The following is a 20,715-nucleotide window of genomic DNA, read 5'->3' on the forward strand; positions in this document are numbered from 1 at the left end:
GTGTGTGAGAGAGAGAGAGAGAGAGAGAGAAGGAGAGCGAGAGTGTGCGCGCGCTGGCGCGAGAGATGTGGTGAGGGAAGAGGAGGGGAGCTAGGAGAGGTAGCTGTCACGCTTCTGAATTCATTCACGTTGCAGAAGCTGGACATAAACATCTGCCAAACGCAAGTAGCGGTTCCGCATCTTCTTTACGAAGCATGTTTTGTACCGGTATCTCAGTAAAGTTACTAAAGGGAACAGGAAAAAACCGCAAGGAAAGTGGCAATATGTGTCTTATAGAAATGTCCACTGCGCTTTACGAAATCGTCTTTGATAGCTAAAGAGACGGATTATGTGCCAGGTGGATGTCCTGAAAAAATAGTTCGTCCAATCAATTATAATTTTTTTTTAATCTTCTGGCACAAACTTAATGACCAGACACCTGAGACAATGTTGGTAACCAGTTTAGTATAATTTTCAGTCGCGCACTCTGTAAAATAAAGGATTGTAATGTATTTTACTGTTCAGACATTAACAAAGCACATTACTAGCAGTGAAAGAGGAGTCTCATTCATAAAACCTAACGCAATAGATAAGATTCAGATAAATCATTCTCACAGAGGAACTGCCGTCGCTGGTAAATATTTACAGGTACATGTTCAAAGAATAGCTCCTTTCTTGACACAGAATAGTCCCAAGGCGTCTTATCAACAGCGGAAATCCAGTGTAAGCAAGACGCCCGATCTGCTTGCCCGTCCCCTTCTTTATCTCTCCGGCCCCCTGCCCTGCTCTCCCTCCACCAAATCTGTTTCCGACCATATACGTAAAATTGTGGTGAAGGGAAGTTGCGACATGCAGGAAGTAGCCTACCTCCGAGGGGTTATGAGTACTCTCCCTCCTCCCCGCAACTCATCCCATGACCCAACAGCACACGCCATTCACTCGTTCCGTCGCTCGCGTTTGTCATTCGGGATGGAGCAACATGGCGGACATGAGACATGAAGTACGGGTTGAAGAGCGTTTAAAAATAAAAATCGGTAAGTTATTTAAACTGTTAAGAGTATCTTTATTCAATACTTTGAAGTTTAAAGCATGAAGTTCTGTCTTCCTTGTCCAGTCTGTGAGGTGTGTGCTTCGGTAAACGGTTATACGTTTCATTAATGTTTGTCAACATGATATTTGAACAGGTGGTGCGAATAAGATAAACATAAGCATGTAAATTATTTTCTGAAGTTGTGAATCAGAACGCAGTAACGTTTAGAAACAGATCCTTACATAACGAAGGCTTTCAATAATTATCAGCTTCGATTTTGCTTGGTTAGCTGTGTTAGCTACGGTGTGTAGACAAGCTACTACTGTACCCGTCCATTCATACGAGTACTTCAGTAGTCAAAATCTCTTTATCAGGAAGTCATACATAACATAATATCACGTTATTTCATAAACTGTATTAATGGTAAAATTAAGATCCGAGAGCCAGACCTTGTACAAGATAATGGTTAACTTTTTACAATTGGGACATGTATGAGAGTGATGATAAATGCCGTCCATTCATAAGTGTTGATTGACTATTGGATTCCCAGGAAATTACTGAATGAACGCCTTGCTTCCTTTCGATGATGAATGAAGTGTAGCAAAAAATGAGTAATCATTAGTAATGTTACTAGGCTCATACTTACTGCTGCAGCAGCATTTTGAATTGATGTTATCTGTTCTGGGAACTTGTTGACTGTGCTGTTGTATAACATTTTATATTAGTTATGAATTATCAATTGGAGTGTAAAGCATGCTTTATAGAAGATACCATATCCGTATTTCTGATATTTCTGCTTTGTAAAAAGTCAAGTTCCAGGTAGGCCTACTAATCCATGAGATGACAAAAATCGAAATCAGAATAAATAATGGAAGGAAATTTTAATGTTTACCACATCACATGTATAAGAATCTATATAATTTGACTTCTCCGTTAGGAGAGTGGAGGTCTGAGATGTGTAAACAGTGTGATAGTTTACCATAATGTTCTCTATAAGAAAACTGAGGACTGGAGAGAGAAGACTTTTGTTAAGATATTACGTACATTGTCAATGTTTCGAATGTTTTTCACTAACTACGATTAGTTCAGTGCACATTTGTTGCTTAGCATCTGAATTTCTTATTGTTAACATGGAACATACAGTTTAGTTATCAGGAACAACTTATTTCTTTTGTTTATTTGGCTCTGAATTAACAAGTGTGTTAAGTTGATTGTCTGCATAAGAATGTCTGTTCAAATCAAAATAAACAATATAAGGAAATTTTAATGTTTACAAGACCTCATTTATAATGTTTGCTCAACAAGTCCTTTATTGAATAGTAGCAGTTCTCAGTCACAAATGATACTGTATACTCCTCTGGCTTGATTAAACCACAAGTATTTAATTGCATCTCATTCCTAGAATTAATGTGCATTAGAGCTGGAAGTCTTTTTTTCCAGTTGTGACTCAATCTTGTTGACAAATGTCATATATATGAGAATCTGTTAGTTACCAAACAGTTTGGGCAAATGATACTCATAAATTGTATTCTTTGATTATCTCCACTATGTAAACATTACTGTGCTAAAAATTAGTGTGTGTAAATAGTTGTGCACAGGTGTACTGAAAGTGAATGTTATTTCAGTTTTAAAGTTTTTATTTATTTATTTATTTTTCAATCTAAATACTATTTGATCTCATCTACTCCATCACTTTCCTTCTAGGTGAAGCAAAAAATCTCCAGTGTCGTAGTCATGGTTCAGTTGGTCAACGTGATGTGTACTGCACATTGACACTTGATCAGGAAGAAATTTTCCGCACTACTACTATCGAACGAACTCTAAAGTAAGTATTTTAACACTAATCTGATGCTAGAAGACAAGTGCTGTATTTAGAGTAAATGTCTCTGTTGCTACCTATATCTGATGGATGTTTCCAAAAGCACTATTTCAATTATTTGATCATTTTTGACTGTTGGAGTTAAAATTAATTTGTGCTGGTCATTTGATCAGACTTTACTGGATTTCATATTCAGCTTTTGCAAAAGAAAACAAAGCATATCATATATTGCCCATGTCATCTCATGATGAAAAATTTGACATAACTGGCTATGTAAATGTATTATGTTGCTTGATGACAGTGAGATATTAATAATTGTTTGTGCTGTACTATGTTGTTGTTATGTGCCTCAGTGGAAGTGAGCACAAACATTTTTGTTACTAATGGTGGGAAAAGAAGTGCGTAAAATATTATATGACTGGAATAATATTAACTGTGATTAGCATTTAAGATTTTCATAACTCTGGTCATATTGACCAGTGTAGCTACTGTTAAAATATATTTTGCTGTTGATTCAAACTTTATCATATTGCCTGTATTTCATTCAAAGTTCAGGTGGTGCTAGAATAGTATTTCAGTTAAGCTAATTTTGATGTAAAGATGTTAATTTATCACTTTGTTGCAAAAATGAAACTGCCAACTAAGAAATTGCTCTTTTATCAAAGTAAATGTCAAAAGTTAGTGTTCTTTTTTCTGTAACAGTATCAGAGTTATTTTACGCACATTAACAAAATCTTGTTTTAACAGCCCCTTCTTTGGTGAGGAGTTTCAATTTGAAGTACCAAGAAAATTTCGCTACTTGTCAGTGTATGTTTATGACCGGGACCGTCATCTGAAACAGGACAAGGTGCTGGGGAAGGTAGCCCTGAAACGTGAGGAACTGAATAGCTATCACAATAAAGATCATTGGTTCCTCATTCGACCCGTCGATGCAGATAGTGAAGTTCAGGTATGTTGCTAATTTTTAAATTATCGTTTTTATTGTGTGCCTTGTGAGAACCAATATTTTAAGAATTGGTAAGCATTCTCACACTTACATGTGAGAATGCTTACCAAACACTCTTCTGTCGTTTATTGTCATTATCCTGAAAAAAGGAACAGAAAATTTTCTTTATAGACTAAACTTTGTCCTTACCCCCCCCCCCCCCTCCCCCCTTTATGCACACCCTTCTATTAAAAGTAGCACTTTTCTTCAGTAATGCTATTGTAGTGATGTGGCATCTGATAAGCTACTTACAAAAATCACAAGTTAACATTTTTCTCAAGTACTTCACATTCTGCCAGCTGTGAGAATGTCTGGATTAATTACTGGTATAATCTTGTGGTGCTGTTCTATAGTCTTCAATCAGTAGTGGCACTTTCATGTTTTATGTTGTACATAAATGACTGCAAATCACTGTTAAGACTGACAAGACTGAAGGAGCTTCTTTGGCTTCATGTTACCATTCTTCATACCATTTTGATTCAAGACGGGCAAGCTGACTACTATGTTTGATAATTGTCATGAAGGGTGGCAGTTATCTTACTGGTTTCTCAGAGCTACACTATGTGACAAAAATATCCGGACACCCCCAAAACCATACGTTTTTCATACTGGGTGCATTGTGCTGCCACGTACAGGCAGGTACTCCATATCAGCAAAGTCAGTGGTCATTAGACATTGTGAGAGAGCAGAATGGGGCGCTCCACGGAACTCACGAACTTCGAATGTGGTCAGGTGATTGGGTGTCACTTGTGTCTTACGTCTCTACGTTAGCTTTTCCACACTCCTAAACATCCCAAGTTCCCCTATTTCTGATGTGACAGTGAAGTGGAAATGTGAAGGGACACGTACAGCACAAGAATGTTCAGTCTGACATTGTCTGTTGGCTGATAGAGACCGCCAACAGCTGAAGAGGGTTGTAATGTGTAATAGGCAGACATCTATCCAAACCGTCACACAGAAATTCCAAACTGCATTAGGATCCACTGCAAGTACTACGACAGTTAAGCGGGAGGTGAGAAAACTTGGATTTCATGGTTGAGCAGCTGCTCATAAACCACACATCACGCCGGTAAATACCAAACGACGCCTCGTTTAGTGTAAGGAGCGTAAACATAGAACGATTGAACAGTGGAAAACCATTGTGTCGAATGACGAATCACGGTACACAATGTGGCGATCCGATAGCAGGGTGTGCCCAGTGAATGTCATCTGCCATGTGCGTAGTGCCATCGGTAAAATTTGGAGGCACTAGTGTTATGGTGTGGTCATGTTTTTCATTGAGGAGGCTTGCACCCCTTGTTTCGTGTGGCATTATCACAGCACAGGCCTACATTGATGTTTTAAACACCTTCTTGTTTGCCACTGTTGAAGAGCAATTTGGGGATGGCGATTGCATCTTTCAACACAATCGAGCACTTGTTCATAATACACGGCCTGTGGCGGAGTGGTTACACGACAATAACATTGCTATAATGGACTGGCCTGCACAGGGTCCTGACTTGAATCCTATATAACACCTCTGCGGTGTTTTAGAATGTCGACTTCATGCCAGGCCTCGTCGACCGACATCAATACCTCTCCTCTGTGAAGCTGTGAAGAATGGGCTGCTAATCCCTAAGAAACCTCCTAGCACCTGATTGAATGTATGTCTGCGAGAGTGGAATCTGTCATCAAGGCTAAGGGCAGGCCAGCACCATATTGAATTCCAGCATTACCGATGTAGGATGCCACAAACTTGTAAGTCATTTTCAACTAGGTGTCCAGATATTTTTGATCACGTAGTATATATTGGTGTCACTCACTGTGAAATGTTTTGGGAATGGTAGGGAGTGTGTCAGTAAGTGATCCTAAGTAGTTAATCAGAGAGGAGCAGTTAGGCACTGTGAATGGTAGCAGTGAGTTGAAGGTGTCAGATTCATTGAATGAGGATATATTGGGGAATGATAGTGGTCATAATGTCTTAAGACATATACGCCATAATAATGAATATAATTCTGATGCATACAATATAGAGGTGAAGTTACATTGCAAAATGATGTGATATGTCAACTTGCAACTAGATTACTAACATGATCGTGGACCTTGCTACAGAGCAGTGTATCACCACAACCTTGTTAAAAAAAAAAATGGGGCTGGGGATAATATTGGAGGTGTGACAGTGACATTCTTGTCAGATTTCCATTTTTTTCTAAGTAGATGTATGTAACACACACCAAAGCATTATGGTATATTTAAATTGTAGTAGCAAAAAGTTTCGTTTAATGGAGTTGACAGCCATAATGCTTTGTATAAATGTAAGATTGCAGAACAAAAGCCCACAAACCTTGATGAGCAGCAAAACTATAAATGGAATGAATGAAATGCACTTCAGTGCCTTTATGCTTAACATTAGCATCTCTGTCCTTTGTTTACTTTTCTGTGTACACATTGCTGGCGAAAGTTTTGGAAAGAGGCACTGACAGGCAGACTGGATTTTCTGTGCTGCGCTTAGATCGGTGATGAACATCTTCACAAAGCCAATTGGAAGATAGTTTTATGTACACAATGAGAGAATGTGATGCATGGCTCTTGCCCAAATGAATGTTACATCTAATTTGCTTACAAAGTATGGTATTGTTCAATTTACATAACAGAAGAATCAGTAATAAATGTAAACTCTTCCACTGCTATGTGCATTTGTATGACACACATTGTCTTTTTCCATTTTCACCATGTGCATCATATTCAATCACTCAAGGGCTCATGAATATTTGCCTGTTCTGCATACACATCACAACTTTGTTGAAAGCAAATAGGTGCCACATACTACTGGCCAGTGACAAAAGTTCTGTGGTGTAGGTTATGTAGTGACAACACCAGATGACAGTGGTTGTTACCTCATTATGGTGTAGTGCCAGTACATGTTCCTCACTGGTACTGGTGTTTTGTTTACATACATGACATTGGATTGTGCTAGTTTTCAAAAAGACTTTGTGGATACACATGCAAGTTACGGATGATACGTCCACAGATGGGACGAACAAAGTTTCATCTTCCACTGACAAAGACAGTGGAAGTGAGCTGTCATGTGAAGGGGTGTCTTTTACTGATGGGGTCTCTACTTCACAAAATAAGTGGTCTGATGTGCAGGGAAATGTAAACAGTTTTGTTTTTTTCTGGTAACTGTGGAGTGGTCAATACACTTTTTAGCAATCTACATGCAAATATTTGTCCCACTAACGTTTACAATTTCTTCCCTGATGAAGAAATATGCAGTTTCATAGTGAAGGAAATAAACAGTTTGGGTGAACAAAAGATAGATATTTGAATAACTGCAGCAACATTGTGACAAAGAAAATGTAGATGAACATGATGAGGTGTTCAAAATTGGGAAGCTTGTGGACACACAATTCCACAAAGCTTTAACTCCAGGTGAAGTTGTTTGTATTAATGAAACAGTGGTTCCATTTTATCAATGGTTACGCTTTTCTTCAGTACATTCCTGGAAAGTGTTTGAAATAGGGAATGAAACTGTATAAAGTGTCTGCAGTAGGTGGGTGTACTTAAATGTTAAAGTGTATTGTGGAAAAGTAGTTAATGCTATAGACATTACAACTACTACCACTACTACTACTGTGGATTTAATGGAGTCACTTTTGAATTCTGAAAGGATACTTTTTGTAGAGAACTTATACTCTTCTATAAACTTAGCATATGTTCTATTAGAAATACAACCTTCTCATTTGGGAACACTCTGCAATAAAAGGGGCAAATCCAAAAACTGTTATCACTAAACCATTGAAGAAGGGGGAAATTGTGGTAGTGGAAACACAACACTGTGGCATGACAAGGGGATCATTTTTTTCACAGCCAAACACAACCTGAGCTTCTGGCAGTGAAAGCGAGGAGGAGTGAAAAATCCAAATGCAGTTGTGGATTACATTGCAGCCAAAAACTTCATTGATCTTTCAGATAAAAAAAAAAGCTACGACTCATGCCTGAGGAAGTCAGTGACGTGGTACTGCAATGTGGCTGAAGTACCACAATGTGGCCTTTGAATTGCTATTCAGTACTATGTTTGTAAATGCTCGTGCTTTGTATGTTCAAATTAAAAAACAAAAAATGGGTATCATTGCTTTCAGCAAAGCTGTTGCAAATGAGTTACTCGGGATTGATGATGATCAGGAGACACCAGTGAATGGGAATCACAAACTGGTTGAAACTGCAGTGAGATGTTGACGTTACCAGAAACTCTCCATAGCAGGTGAACAAAGGCATGCTATCAAGCATAAGAAGCAGGTGTCATTGAAATACCAAATCTGTCCTCAAGACTTTTATGCGCATGGCCTGTCCCTCCCCCCCATCGCTCAACGCAATCTCTATTTTAGAGTTTCGGAAGCTACTGTGCTGTAATTTGTGGAATTTGTGTAAATACTTTCGCAATACGAAAATAATTGTCTCGCATCAAACAACTTTCCAAACGCATTGTTTTTCAAGGATTTCGTTTCCTAAAGTGGTGGGACATCCTCCGCCGGTATAAGACCTTTATGATTCAAAGGACTGATACGTTTTATAGCTCCGAGGGAAAGTATACTGTTACTTAACCCAGATGTATTTTCACCCGCTTTATACGCAATTTCATCCGGGAGAAATTGTGTTTTTAACCGGGAAAAATCCGGGAATTTTTTTTTTCTTGTCCACGTAGACACCCTGTATTTGAGCACATCGTATTTATCAGGTTAAAACCAATTTTTTTGTCTTTTCATGGATTATCAGATATACTGGCTTTAGTTTTTTAAAATAATGTGAAGGAAAAAAAGTCATGGCCAAAATGAAAAATTAACCAAAATGCTGCTGGTAGTAAAAGTGTGCAGAAAGATAGGAAAATATATTTGCTCAGCACGAGTAACAGGATACAAATTACAGAGTTCTTGAAGTTCAACATTGAATATTCCACTCCGAGGATGTAAATATAGAGCAAAAATGGATAAAAACGAAAAGTATTATTCAGTATGGATCAGACCAGTATGTGGGATGAGGAAAGACCTACTGTGGTTCAACGGCTTCATTAGAAAGTTACTACAAAAAGCAGAGAGATCTTCAGGGCACCCTTTTATACAAAGTCAAAGTGTAGCTGAACAAAACCAAAATGAGCATAAGGAGAGTAATGCGAGAAGCACTCAATTAATTTGCAATTAAGAGTTTTTTGTCAGATTGTATGGAAAAATTTTAAGAAGTTTTGGTCTTGCCGGAAGTCACTAAATGTTTCTGAATCATCTGTTTAATCACTCAGTGAACATACTAACACCAAAATGAGATGAAGCAGATGTAAGGCCAAAGTTTTCTTAAACTATTTTACAATGGACTATTGTAATATGGTTCAGTCACTGCACGTGTGCTGAATTGAGAGATATTGAGGGAAGTGATGGCAGAATATTATAGATTTTCCACAGTCACCATGATGTTCTGCTATCATTGTTTTTTTGTGTTAGTCTAGTGGCACATAGCATTGTTGTTCTGCCATACTTGTGGTAACTGGCCTCCCTGTGTCCCCCCAAGTAATTCATGTACTCCTTCAGCATTGAGATACTTAATACATCCTTGAAACTTGTCATGTCATGGATCATGTGGCTTCTGCAGAAAATCGGTTTGGAACCCCATCGGTGAAGAACATTGCGTAGCCTTTTAATGATGCTCTTTACATTTGATAAGTGCACTTGGGGAAGCTTCTCTTCTTTGCTTTCTTCTCGTTTTGTTCTGGTTGGCTGTGGTTTATAATGTTGTCATATCCGTTGGTGTGAAAGATGTGGTATAGTGCACCTCAATTCTTCTTGTATATTATTAGTAACACTTATCCGGTGGGCACAGACAGTCAGTGTATGAAGGACAGAATACTTCTGAATTGGATGATAGTGGTTCTCCTCATGCAGATACTGGTTGGTGTGTGTTGGTTTCTGATTCACAATGTGTCCCGTTCAACCATTGGTGGTTCTGCATACCTCGGCATCAAAAAATGGTACCACACTGTTGTTTTTGGTTTCATGCATGAACTGTACGTTCTTATGCAGGCTATTGAATACTCAAGTATGTTTCCCAGCTGCACTTTTCTGTGTGACCAGGTAAGGCATGTGTCATCTACATACAGCAGAAAACGACGGGGCCATAGGGTGCATGAGGTGGTGGTGTTTTATCAAAAGCTTCTAAAAAGAATTCCCCAGCAATGGGAGAGCCCATTGCCACTCCTTGTAAATGCTTGTAGTATTTTTCCCACCAGGTGAAGTATGTTGATGATGGGCATAAAGGCACAAAATCACAGATACCAGGTGTGATCTGCTCATGTGCTCATAGAGAACAACTGGGGCCCGTTGACACATCACATTGTCATCCATAAAAATTCCACGATTGTTTGAGAACATGAAGTCCATGAATGGCTGTAGACAGTCTCCAAGTACTCAAACATAACCATTTCCAGTCAATGATCAGTACAGTTGGATCAGAGGACCCAGTCCATTCCATATAAACACAGCCCACACCATTATAGACCCACCAACAGCTTGCACAGTGTCTTGTTGACAACTGGGGTCCATAGCTTCGTGGGGTCAGTGTCACATTCAAACCCTACCATCAGGTCGTACAATCTGAAATTGGGATTCGTGTGACCAGACCATGGCTTTCCAGTCCTCCAGGGTCCAACCAATATGGCCACGAGCCCCTGAGAGGTGCTGCAGGCATGTCATGTTCTTAGCAGAGGCACTTGCATTGGCCGTCTGCCGCCATAGCCCATTAAAACCAAATTTCACTACACTGTCCTAATAGATACGTTTGTCATACATCCCACATTGAATTCTATAGTTATTTCAAGCAGTGTTGCTTGTTTGTTAGCACTGACAAACTTTACGCAAATCCCACTGCTCTCAATTGTTAAGTGAAGGCTGTCAGCCAATGCATTATCTGTGCTGAGAGGTGATGCTTGAATTTTTGTATTCTCAGTACACTTTTGACACTTTTTATTGGTGTAATATTTAACTCCCTAACAATTCCCGAAATAGAATGTCCCTAGCATCTAGCTCCAAATATCATTCTGCATTCAAAGTCTGTCAATTCCCTTTGTGTGATGCTGCCGTCATCTATATATGTGAATATCACTATTCCATGACCTTTGTCACCTCTGTATACATAGTGAAGCTATTTTCAGTTTATAAAATGAATGCTTATTTTCAGTAGTTATGTGAGCTTTTATGTCAAATAGTTCCTGTTAACAGTGGCTGAGAAGTGTTCAATTTGTAAGTTTTATGTTGTCAGTGACCTGTGTAGTGTCGGTGGAAAAGGGAGTGGGTTGACAAATGTGGCACCCTGCTGCTGTCTCCCATTGACAGCGTATTGTAAAGCCATTTGCGTTGTAGTCACACTTATCTCACCATTGATTGCGGAACTGGTAGACTGCTTGTAAAGTAGGGTGCACTGAGTGGAGTCACTTCCCACACATCCACAGTATTTCTTCCAAGATGGGTGTAAATATGTCTGATGGACTGATTGTATTCAAGTCTAGAACAGTAATCTGTTGTAATTCATTGCTTGACTTATGTCGAAGTACCGGAAGTTCTATAGCACCTAGATGATCTGCCTCTGTTCCAGAGGCAGACAGATCAAGCCTCTGGGCCTTTTAGAATAAGAGGTGAGGCTGGGTGATGCATTTGATACTCCTCGTGCTGTGAAAATTATTCCAGATAGCAATCGGGGAGACAGTGAAATTGAGAGCGTTGAATACATATTGACAGTATCTTACACTTGGGACAGCGGTGTGTATATGCCCAAGAAAATGTGGAAAAAACACGGGAATTTTGTCATCTGGGAAAAATCTGGGAATTTTTCATTGTTTTTGTTTCCAGTTAAATTTTTGTAATTTTGACTTGTAGGAACTGATACTTTGGCCCGCTACTGCAGAATAATACTGCAACAAGAAAATATAAATAAGAAAATAACTGCAAAATAAAATTTTAGTTGCAAAGAAAATGCGCCATTTACAACAAAACAACTGCATGCACAAGTGTCTGCCAACAGCGAAATGTGTCAATGGCTATAGGATGAAGACTGTCCAATACTTCATAACAGCAAACTGCTTTTGATGAGTGTGATGTCACAACTGTTTACATTTATAACAGGTTGTGGAAAATTATTGCGATTGGTTGTTTGAGAAGCATTATTTCAAAGAAAATATCCTTTTGTCCAAGAAGAATTACGTTACATGTGAGAATGTGCAACTAATTTCTTAAATTGTGGAGCATTTGACTGTCATTTAAAAATTAAATCTTTGAGGACCAACAGCTTAGGAAAATTTCGAGCCAAGAAGATCAGCCATTTATGCCATTATTAAAACTTACCAGCATGTGTGTGTTTAAAATATCTTAAAGGGTAACACATTAAAAAAGACCAAGCTTCAAGGTATTATGCAATAATGATGGTAAAATGTATAATTATGATTTTTTTAAAAAAAAGTGTGGGGTGAATTAGTGAGCAATTTTGCACAAAATTGACTTTTCCATAGAAAGTGCTCATCAGAACATTTATTCAGCCAGGTAACCCACAAAATGTTTGGTACATAGCAGTGAAATTTATAATTGTGCTTGTCAAAAATATTCATCTGCTACAATTTAAGCTGTGCTCTTAGCATCCTGTCTAAACACACCCTCAGGAAAAACAGCAATAAAATTTTGATGACTAGCATCGTTGGTGAAAGCATGTAGATATATTGAATGTATATTAATTTAAACAATCAGCTTTTCCTATTTGTGTTTTCACACGGCTGAACAGTGATGTTATTGGCTGACTACATCACAAGTCCTATGCTCTCAGTATCTGCTGTCATGGGCTTTTACAAAAGCAGATCACAATCACAATATCAGTACTTTTGAATGTTACCAGGCTGTAATTGGTGGAACTTGTAATTTATTTCCATAACATGAAAATGTGCGTGTTACTGCACATCAAAGATCTTTCCAAAACACATTGGTTTTTGGTGGGTCTCATTTCCTAAAGTGCCGAGAGTTTCTATGCCGATATACAATACCTTTACCATTCAAAGGATCTGCGAATTTTACAACTCCAAGGAAAATTGTATTGCCACTTAAAGTGAAAAAAGTCTCTGCCCCCTGGTGCGATAGAGTGTATTATCATGTGGGGAAAAAATGTAAATATGGGAATCATTTTCCTTTTCCATATATACACCCTGGGCAGGAGCTTTAGTGCATCATACAGTTAACAGCTCCAGCTGTTGAGCTGTTTTTCGTAACAGCTCGCTCAGTGACTCCAAATAAGTATGTGCTTAATGAACTGAAAATAACTCCATAATATACAGGGTGTACATAAAGTCTGGAAACACTTTCAATTATTTATTGCACAAGAGCTAAACATTGTGCAGATGTCATACATATTGCATTTTGAAGAGAAACTCTGAAAGTTTTTTTACAGACATGTGATATGCAAAGCATGAGTGGCCCGGCAGACGTCAATATGGTAATCAAATTCTTGTCGTACCCGTCCAAGCAGCATGGCATCTTCGACTGTGGCAGTTGCTTCTTGTATTCTCTCCCGGAGCTCTGCTACATCATGTGGTAGAGGTGGTATGTACCCCAGATCTTTAATGTGTCCCCACAGGAACAAGTCACACGAAGTTAGATCTGGTGATCAGGGAGACTATTTCATGGAACAGCTGTCCCTTTCTGTAGCACGGCTGATCCATTGATGCGGCAGCTCCGTGTTCAGGTACCCATGAGCTTCACAGTGAAAATGGGGTGGAGCCCCATCCTGCTGAAAAATCAAAGGAGAGACCGATTGCATTTGTGGCATCAACCATTGCTACAACATATCCAAGTAGGAATATCCAGTGAGAGTGCTCTCGGCGAAGAAGAATGGCCCGTACAGTTTTTGACGTGACAAGGCACAAAAAACATTTACTTTTGGGGAATCACGCTCAAATTCAATGCATTTGTGTGGATACTTTGTACCCCAGATTCAACAATTATGCCTGTTCACTTTCCCATTAGTGTGAAAAGTGGCTTCGTCGCTAAAAATTAAGCGATCAGCAATGCCATCCCCAACCTCATTCAGTTGTTGCAATTACGAACAAAACTCAAAATGCTTGTCTCTGTCATCGTCATTGAGCTTCTACATCAGCTCCAATATGAATGGTTTCATACATAGCTTCTGTCACAGGACTTTCCGCACTGTCATTGGAGCCATTTCGAGTTCGTGGTATGCACAATGCACAAATTTCTTTGGACTCCTTGTGAATGTCTGTCTTACGCACTCCACATTCACTTCACTCGCACTGGGATGTTTGCTTCTCTTTGCCGGGCACATGCAACCCATCGTAATGAATTTGTTGTGCTATTGGTAAACGGCCTTCCTTGTTGGTGACTTCTTACCGTACTTGCTTCTAAACATCTGTTGAACTGCTGTAGCGCGCTTGTTTTTGTCGAACTCCAACACACAGAAAGCCCACTCCTCACCTGAACTCGCCATATTTGCGACTAGAGCTATCAACAAATTACCAAACATCACTGTGGCAGTATACATGAAAAAAAAAAAAATAAACTTTCAGGGTTTCTCTTCAAAATGACATATGTATAATACCTGTACAGTGTTTGGCTCTTGTGCAATAAATAATTGAAAGCGTTCCCGGACTTTATATACAACCTGTATAATTACAAGCACAGTGAAGTTATTTTGTCTCCTCACATATGAGAATTGGATAGAAAATGCTGGGGAGCTTCTGTTTATAAACTGAAAAGTGAATACTGCTTGTGGTGGGGGAAGTTTTTTCCCAGAACAACACTAAAGGTGCCACACAGGATAACCAAGAATCAGTTTCCCCTCTAATGGTGTAGAATAGTGTGAAGAGATTTACTTAGATTCTGTCCATAATTGTTTCATGGGTTGGTATTATTGATAACTCATGATAATGGTCAAAGTAGGGAGGATATAAAATGTAGACTGGCAATGGCAAGGAAAGCTTTTCTGAAGAAGAGAAATTTGTTAACATTGAGTATAGATTTAAGTGTCAGGAAGTCGTTTCTGAAAGTATTTGTATGGAGTGTGGCCATGTATGGAAGTGAAACATGGACGATAAATAGTTTGGACAAGAAGAGAATAGTAGCTTTTGAAATGTGGTGCTACAGAAGAATGCTGAAGATTAGATGGGTAGATCACATAACTAATGAGGAGGTATTGAATAGAATTATGGAGAAGAGAAATTTGTGGCACATCTTGATTAGAAGAAGGGACCAGTTGGTAGGACATGTGCTGAGGCATCGAGGGATCACCAATTTAGTATTGGAGGGCAGTGTGGAGGGTAAAAATTGTAGAGGGAGACCAAGAGATGAATAACTAAGCAGATTCAGAAGGATTTAGGTTGCAGTAGGTACTGGGAGATGCGGCAGCTTGCGCAGGATAGAGTAGCATGGAGAGCTGCATCAAACCAGTCTCTGGACTGAAGAATACAACAACAACATCATCTGCATCTCATGTAGTGTTACAGCATTCTGTGGGAAATACACTCACATCTCCCCCCTTCCAACTTGTTCTGTCCCTTCCTCTCTCCTGTGCATGTCTGCACACTTTGTTGCCAGTAATTCATAAGATGCACTGTGATGGGCAGGTCAACCTTGTGAAATGCTCATTAGTTCTTCCTGTGATGCAATGGGGTAGATAAAGTGAGACATCACCTGCTCAACCTTCAGTTTGCAGACCTATGTTGGAGGTAAGTGCATAAACACAATCAGGTGACCTGCATTCCCTCGTGCTTCTACCACACACACATCTTACCCCCTCAGTCCAATTACACCCCCAGATAAAAACACAATTTATCCCTTAATAAGGTTCTATTGAACTTAAATGTAGTACACACATTTAATATTTGTTTTTAACCCACTTTATTTAAATATTAACATTAATATTTATACCATTAAACCAATATTTTTAATAATCTGTGATTTTCCATCCCCTGCAACACAGAAACTATTAGTTCCGAAGAAAAATGAACAGGAACATTTTTGTGGGAAATTTAATGTAGTTTATTTTGTACTGGTAAACATTTTTGCTAGGATTCACAATTTTTTAGTTATTCAGGAAAAAACATAAAAAAGTTACCTTTAATTACCCCCACTCACCCCAACAGACAGGCCCTGTTCGTCAGAATTTTCAGTAAGTTGTTCATGAAACTTCTTCCCCCTGCTGTACAAAAACTTGCAACTACACAAGTTTTTTCTCCCAAATCAACATTGTTTTGTTTTCATTGACTGGACAAAATGAGGTCAGTCAGCACACGGGTGGCAGAGCAATAATGCTACGTGCCATTAGGTCACCAATAGTGGAAAACCCCTGTGATTGTTGACAACTTATCACATTGCAGGGAGCTCATGTACTAGCAAACATGCCAACACAAAATAAGAAAGGCAGTTGAAATTATTAAGCAGCATTGAGAGAGGATGACTGCAAACTTGTGATGTCATGGTTGTCAGCTTTCGCAGTCCAGCAGGGCACAAGTGGTCGCGGGGCAGAAGCCTCACCGGACATTGGTGCAATAGCCTAAACAAATGGGTAAATAGGAAATGTCAGTGTATGCCCACGGAAAGCCAAGCACTGACAGACACCAACCATTGACAAGCCATATAGTCCATGAATAGCCTCCTTCCTACCCTCTCCCTCTTGTAATGACTAGGCTGTTATTACAATATAATGGCCTAGTCATGACAATAAAGTTCCAGAAATGTGGCGTATTAATACTGTTAGTTTGCTGTATATAGGTTACCCCTCCTATCTTGCCCTGGCATTTAACTGATCGTGTGGCACAGCCTGTGGGTCTGTTTATTTTTCACCTTGAGACTTCACTTCTAAGTGAAGTCACTAAAGTGACCGTTTTCTACACGTCTGTAGTAGCTGCTGCAGATTGATAACAGTTGTTTTTTAAAATTATTTTGAAGATTTGTTGCATACCTTGAAATTGTATCAGAAATTCCAATGAAATACATGTTCAGCCTGCTATCCTCTCATTCGCTACTTCTGTGTGTGTGTGTGTGTGTGTGTGTGTGTGTGTGTGTGTGTGTGTGTGGGCGGGCACGCGCATGCATGCATGCTTGCTGCTTGTCTTTTTTTGTTTTCTTGTGCTACCCCTTCCTTTTACAGCTTTTTAGTTGTTATGACTGCGGTATGAGCACTGACATTACATTCTCGTGTGACATTTGATTCTTTCTGTTAGTCAATTAATAATTTCTCATGGAAACCATCTAAACTGGTCTTGCAGCAGCTATATATCTGTCACATCCTGAGGCAGAAGTTAGAAGATTTCTCTTAGAATTTGATGTGTTATACATAGAGGGGATAGTTTTGTTTCAAGTGTCCCATGATAGCATTGCTCCATGTGGTTCCATTGGTGCTGGGTGTAGCAACAACATATGTGGAGTGACAACTAGGTAGGCCAGCAGAGTTTGCTAGGCAGGATAAGGGGTATTCAGATGCATCGAAGCACCTCTCCTACCCCCTAATTTGTTGAAAGTCCATTAAATTATTGTGACACAAAGGTAAGGCTTTGTTATGATAGAAATGATGGGATTTCCTTCAGTGTTGTTTGGAGATAACTCATTGGCATCACTGAGTGAGTAGGCATGGTGTTTAAGACTCTGGGGTTATCTTTTGAACCTCTTTTTTTTTCCTTCCTGATAGGGCTCAGTTTCGGAATTATGGCAGAATGTCTGACCTTACCAGGTCTTAGACACTTTGCTGGCTCCTATCACAACTTTACTATTCCTGTAAACATTGTCCCACAAGTAATTATTTTGTTTACTGCCTTCCCTTTTGCACCTATTTTTCTTAAAATATGTGGGAAGATATAATTTGCTTGCATCTAGACCATAAGTGTAGCATTAATCTCTCAAATTGACAGTTGACAATATGGAAAAATCATACATTTAAAAAGTAAGGACATTTTATCTAGTTTTAAATATTTGGTGCTCATAACAAAGTTGCACATGTGGAGCACCACCCATTGACTATTTATGAGGCCACAGAAGTCATTGTTGTAATTCAGTAGTCACCTGGCTGCTGTTGAAAACAGATAACTGCCTGTGAAAATTTTTACTCCCACCAATTGTGAAGTGTATGCTGTTACTTGATTTTTGTGTGCTAAATGATCTACAATTGCCAAAAACTTATCTGGAGTTGTGCTTAGCTTATGTGCCTATAATAATAAGAGCAGGAAAGCCCAGACAATGTTGCAGAGACTAAAAGTGGTTGTGCAAATGTGTATGATGAAGTGCTTAGTGGCAGATCCAGTATCCAAACCAATGAAGTTTTGCAACAAGTGGACCAGCAATTGCAATCTAGTTGGTAGTTGGTGTTATGGGTGGTGATTTTCTTCCTATTAGAAGCACGCTACTTACAGATATTGTCACAGAAGGGCCCCGATATCACAAATTGTGTGCAAGGTGGGCACTGGAAATATGCACTGGCCAACACAAACACCAAAGAATGTCAAGCAAACGAGGTGTTCTAGACCACTGTCAACAAGATGGAGATTATTTGTTTTCTAATATTGTTAAAAGTGACAAGATGTGGATGTTTTACACAAGTACAATGGCACCATTTAGCTTTGCCAGAAACTAAAAAAATCAAGCACTCTTCTTATTAGAGTTGAAAAATGATGGTTACCATTTTTGGGATGAAAAGGGCATTATTTTGGTTGGTTTCAGGGAAAGTTGGTCAACAGTTAAAATTAATGTCTTACTTTACATTGTCTACCACACACCAGATGTCATCCAAAATGATAGCACAGAAAACTTTCGTTCTGGAAAGTCCATCTCCTCAAAAACACATGTGGATGCACTGCCGGTTGTACAAAGCATAAGATTCAGCACTTCCGTTGGAAACTTTTCTGTCACCCATTTTACTGCACTGACCTCATTCCCTGTACTTAAGTGTTAGCCTTCTTGCACTTGAAACATTGAGTTGGTTGGCAACAGTTTGATGATGAGACAATCAGTACTGCCATTACCAGCTGGTTCAGTTACCACATGGAGATATACGAGGAGTAGTAAAAAATATTTAACTCGCATGATAAAATCAAGCTGCGACCATGAAACTCGGTTATGGTGATAGTCCTCTACATACTCATCCTTCAATGCTTCACAATTTTCCAAAACAGAGGTTGACTTGACAAAAATATCCTTTGTGGAAGTCTGCATCTTGACTGTTGAGAAAACGATCCATCCTGAAAATCACTTTGTCATTCTATGTATGGTTGCCATGCAATTTGTGTTACTGTGTCCTTTCCAGAATGAACTGGGACTTTGTTATGAAGCTAAAAGACCCCTGGGACAGCCTCCCATTCCATAACACTTGGTCTCAACAGCCTCCCCTAAGCTCATCAGGAGATTTTGGTGCTATGCTCCTGTGATAGTCTGTATGAGAACACTGTTAGCACCACACTATGGTAGCCCCAATATACATTTAGTATCATCTTTCACAGTGATGCTTGGGTATTTGTTTTTTTTTTTTTTTTTTTTTTTCAGTGGTGAATCCACATGTTTCCACTGCTTGCTTTGATTCTGTATCTCAGAGCTATAGTGATACACTCAGCAGGTATCTGTAGCGATTAGATGTCTAAAGGAGTCATCTGGATTGACTGAACCCAGTCCCAGCATTTCTTCTGCTTCTGCTTCACTTCAGCAGGCTTTTTGAAGGGTTGTGAGCATTTGTGATACCAACTAGGCAGCAACCTTAGTAATGTTCAAAATCTCGTACAAGATGTTGAAAAGCAATACATGACTGATTTTCCACTATGGCCATGATTGTGACAAGCCACTCACAGAGCACCATTGCTTCCAGTTCTCATGTGACTCTTGTTTCTTCACGGGAAATGATCATTTCGTTCATTATCTTTCAGAGTTATTTGACCACATTAGAAATGCTTGCAGCATCTAACCAATGTGTCATATGATTGGTGGGTTATTGCAGCATTGTTGCCATTCAAATACAGAAAACCTATTAGCACAGAATACTCTACTTTCTCAGTGGGCTGCACCATATTGTTTCGGTGCTACTTTCCGTGTGCTATGGTAATGTAAGGTAGGGACTTCAGTGTGTACCAGGCTGTAGACATACACCTACAAACAAATAAAAATTACATAATTTAATTTTTTTATTGTTATTCAGCCTTTATGATTTTTGACATAACAAAGTTTTTAAGTGTCCAAGTATACAATAAATACAGAAGAGGGCTTATAATTGAACCTTGAGATGAATCTTGCTTTCATGTTCTGGGACCAGTTGGCTTATTTTTGTACTCTTATGAAGAAAACTTGAAGAAACTAGTGCAGCATTATAAAAAGTGCTTAAAGAGAGAAAATATTTGATTAAAACTTACTGTAGAGCACAGTACGCTAAGTCACTTTATCTCCACATTATGTATTTTGTATGTCATTGTTTATATGTCACGCACATCGCTATGCTATTTCACAGCTGCCAAAATGGGTTTTAACTGTCATGACCTCAGCTGTTTTGCACCCAAAAAATATTGTTTGTATTTTAACAAATTTGTCTCGTGTCTTTCAGTACTGTGTAACAAATTGTATCTTTCATGGATTCCCTGAAAATCATTTACTAATTTGTATTACTGTAGAAATTGTTCACTGGCAGTCATTAGTATGAATGTCTACATTGTTACTTTCAGAATTTATGCTCTATAACCAAGAGGAAAACGAGTTCACTTTAATCATTAATAAATAAAACTTTTATTTTCATTTTAATGTGTACAAAAAGCATATCTTTTTCAGGGTAAAACACATATAGAAGTTAAAATTGAACCTGTTATAAAATCAGTTGATAATGAGCAGCAGAACAGTAGAGCAGTTGTGAGGTACGTGATTATCT

The 20,715-nt window shown here is 38.9% G+C and overlaps 1 protein-coding gene across 2 annotated transcripts in view; it reads left to right on the plus strand.

Moving 5' to 3' along the window:
- The first annotated feature begins 900 nt into the window (after positions 1–900).
- The window catches only part of LOC126457120 (GTPase-activating protein), a 132,987-nt gene continuing 113,172 nt past the window's right edge, over positions 901–20,715 (plus strand). For both annotated transcript variants that reach the window (XM_050093174.1, XM_050093175.1), the window contains exons 1-4: positions 901–1,013; positions 2,714–2,834; positions 3,576–3,777; positions 20,619–20,701. In XM_050093174.1, coding sequence (XP_049949131.1) covers positions 959–1,013; positions 2,714–2,834; positions 3,576–3,777; positions 20,619–20,701 — 461 coding nt within the window. In that variant the 5' untranslated portion in view covers positions 901–958. The remainder of the gene's footprint in view (positions 1,014–2,713; positions 2,835–3,575; positions 3,778–20,618; positions 20,702–20,715) is intronic.

The sequence above is a fragment of the Schistocerca serialis genome, chromosome 2 (genome assembly GCF_023864345.2).
Source record: "Schistocerca serialis cubense isolate TAMUIC-IGC-003099 chromosome 2, iqSchSeri2.2, whole genome shotgun sequence".
NCBI classification, from domain to species: Eukaryota; Metazoa; Arthropoda; class Insecta; order Orthoptera; family Acrididae; genus Schistocerca; species Schistocerca serialis.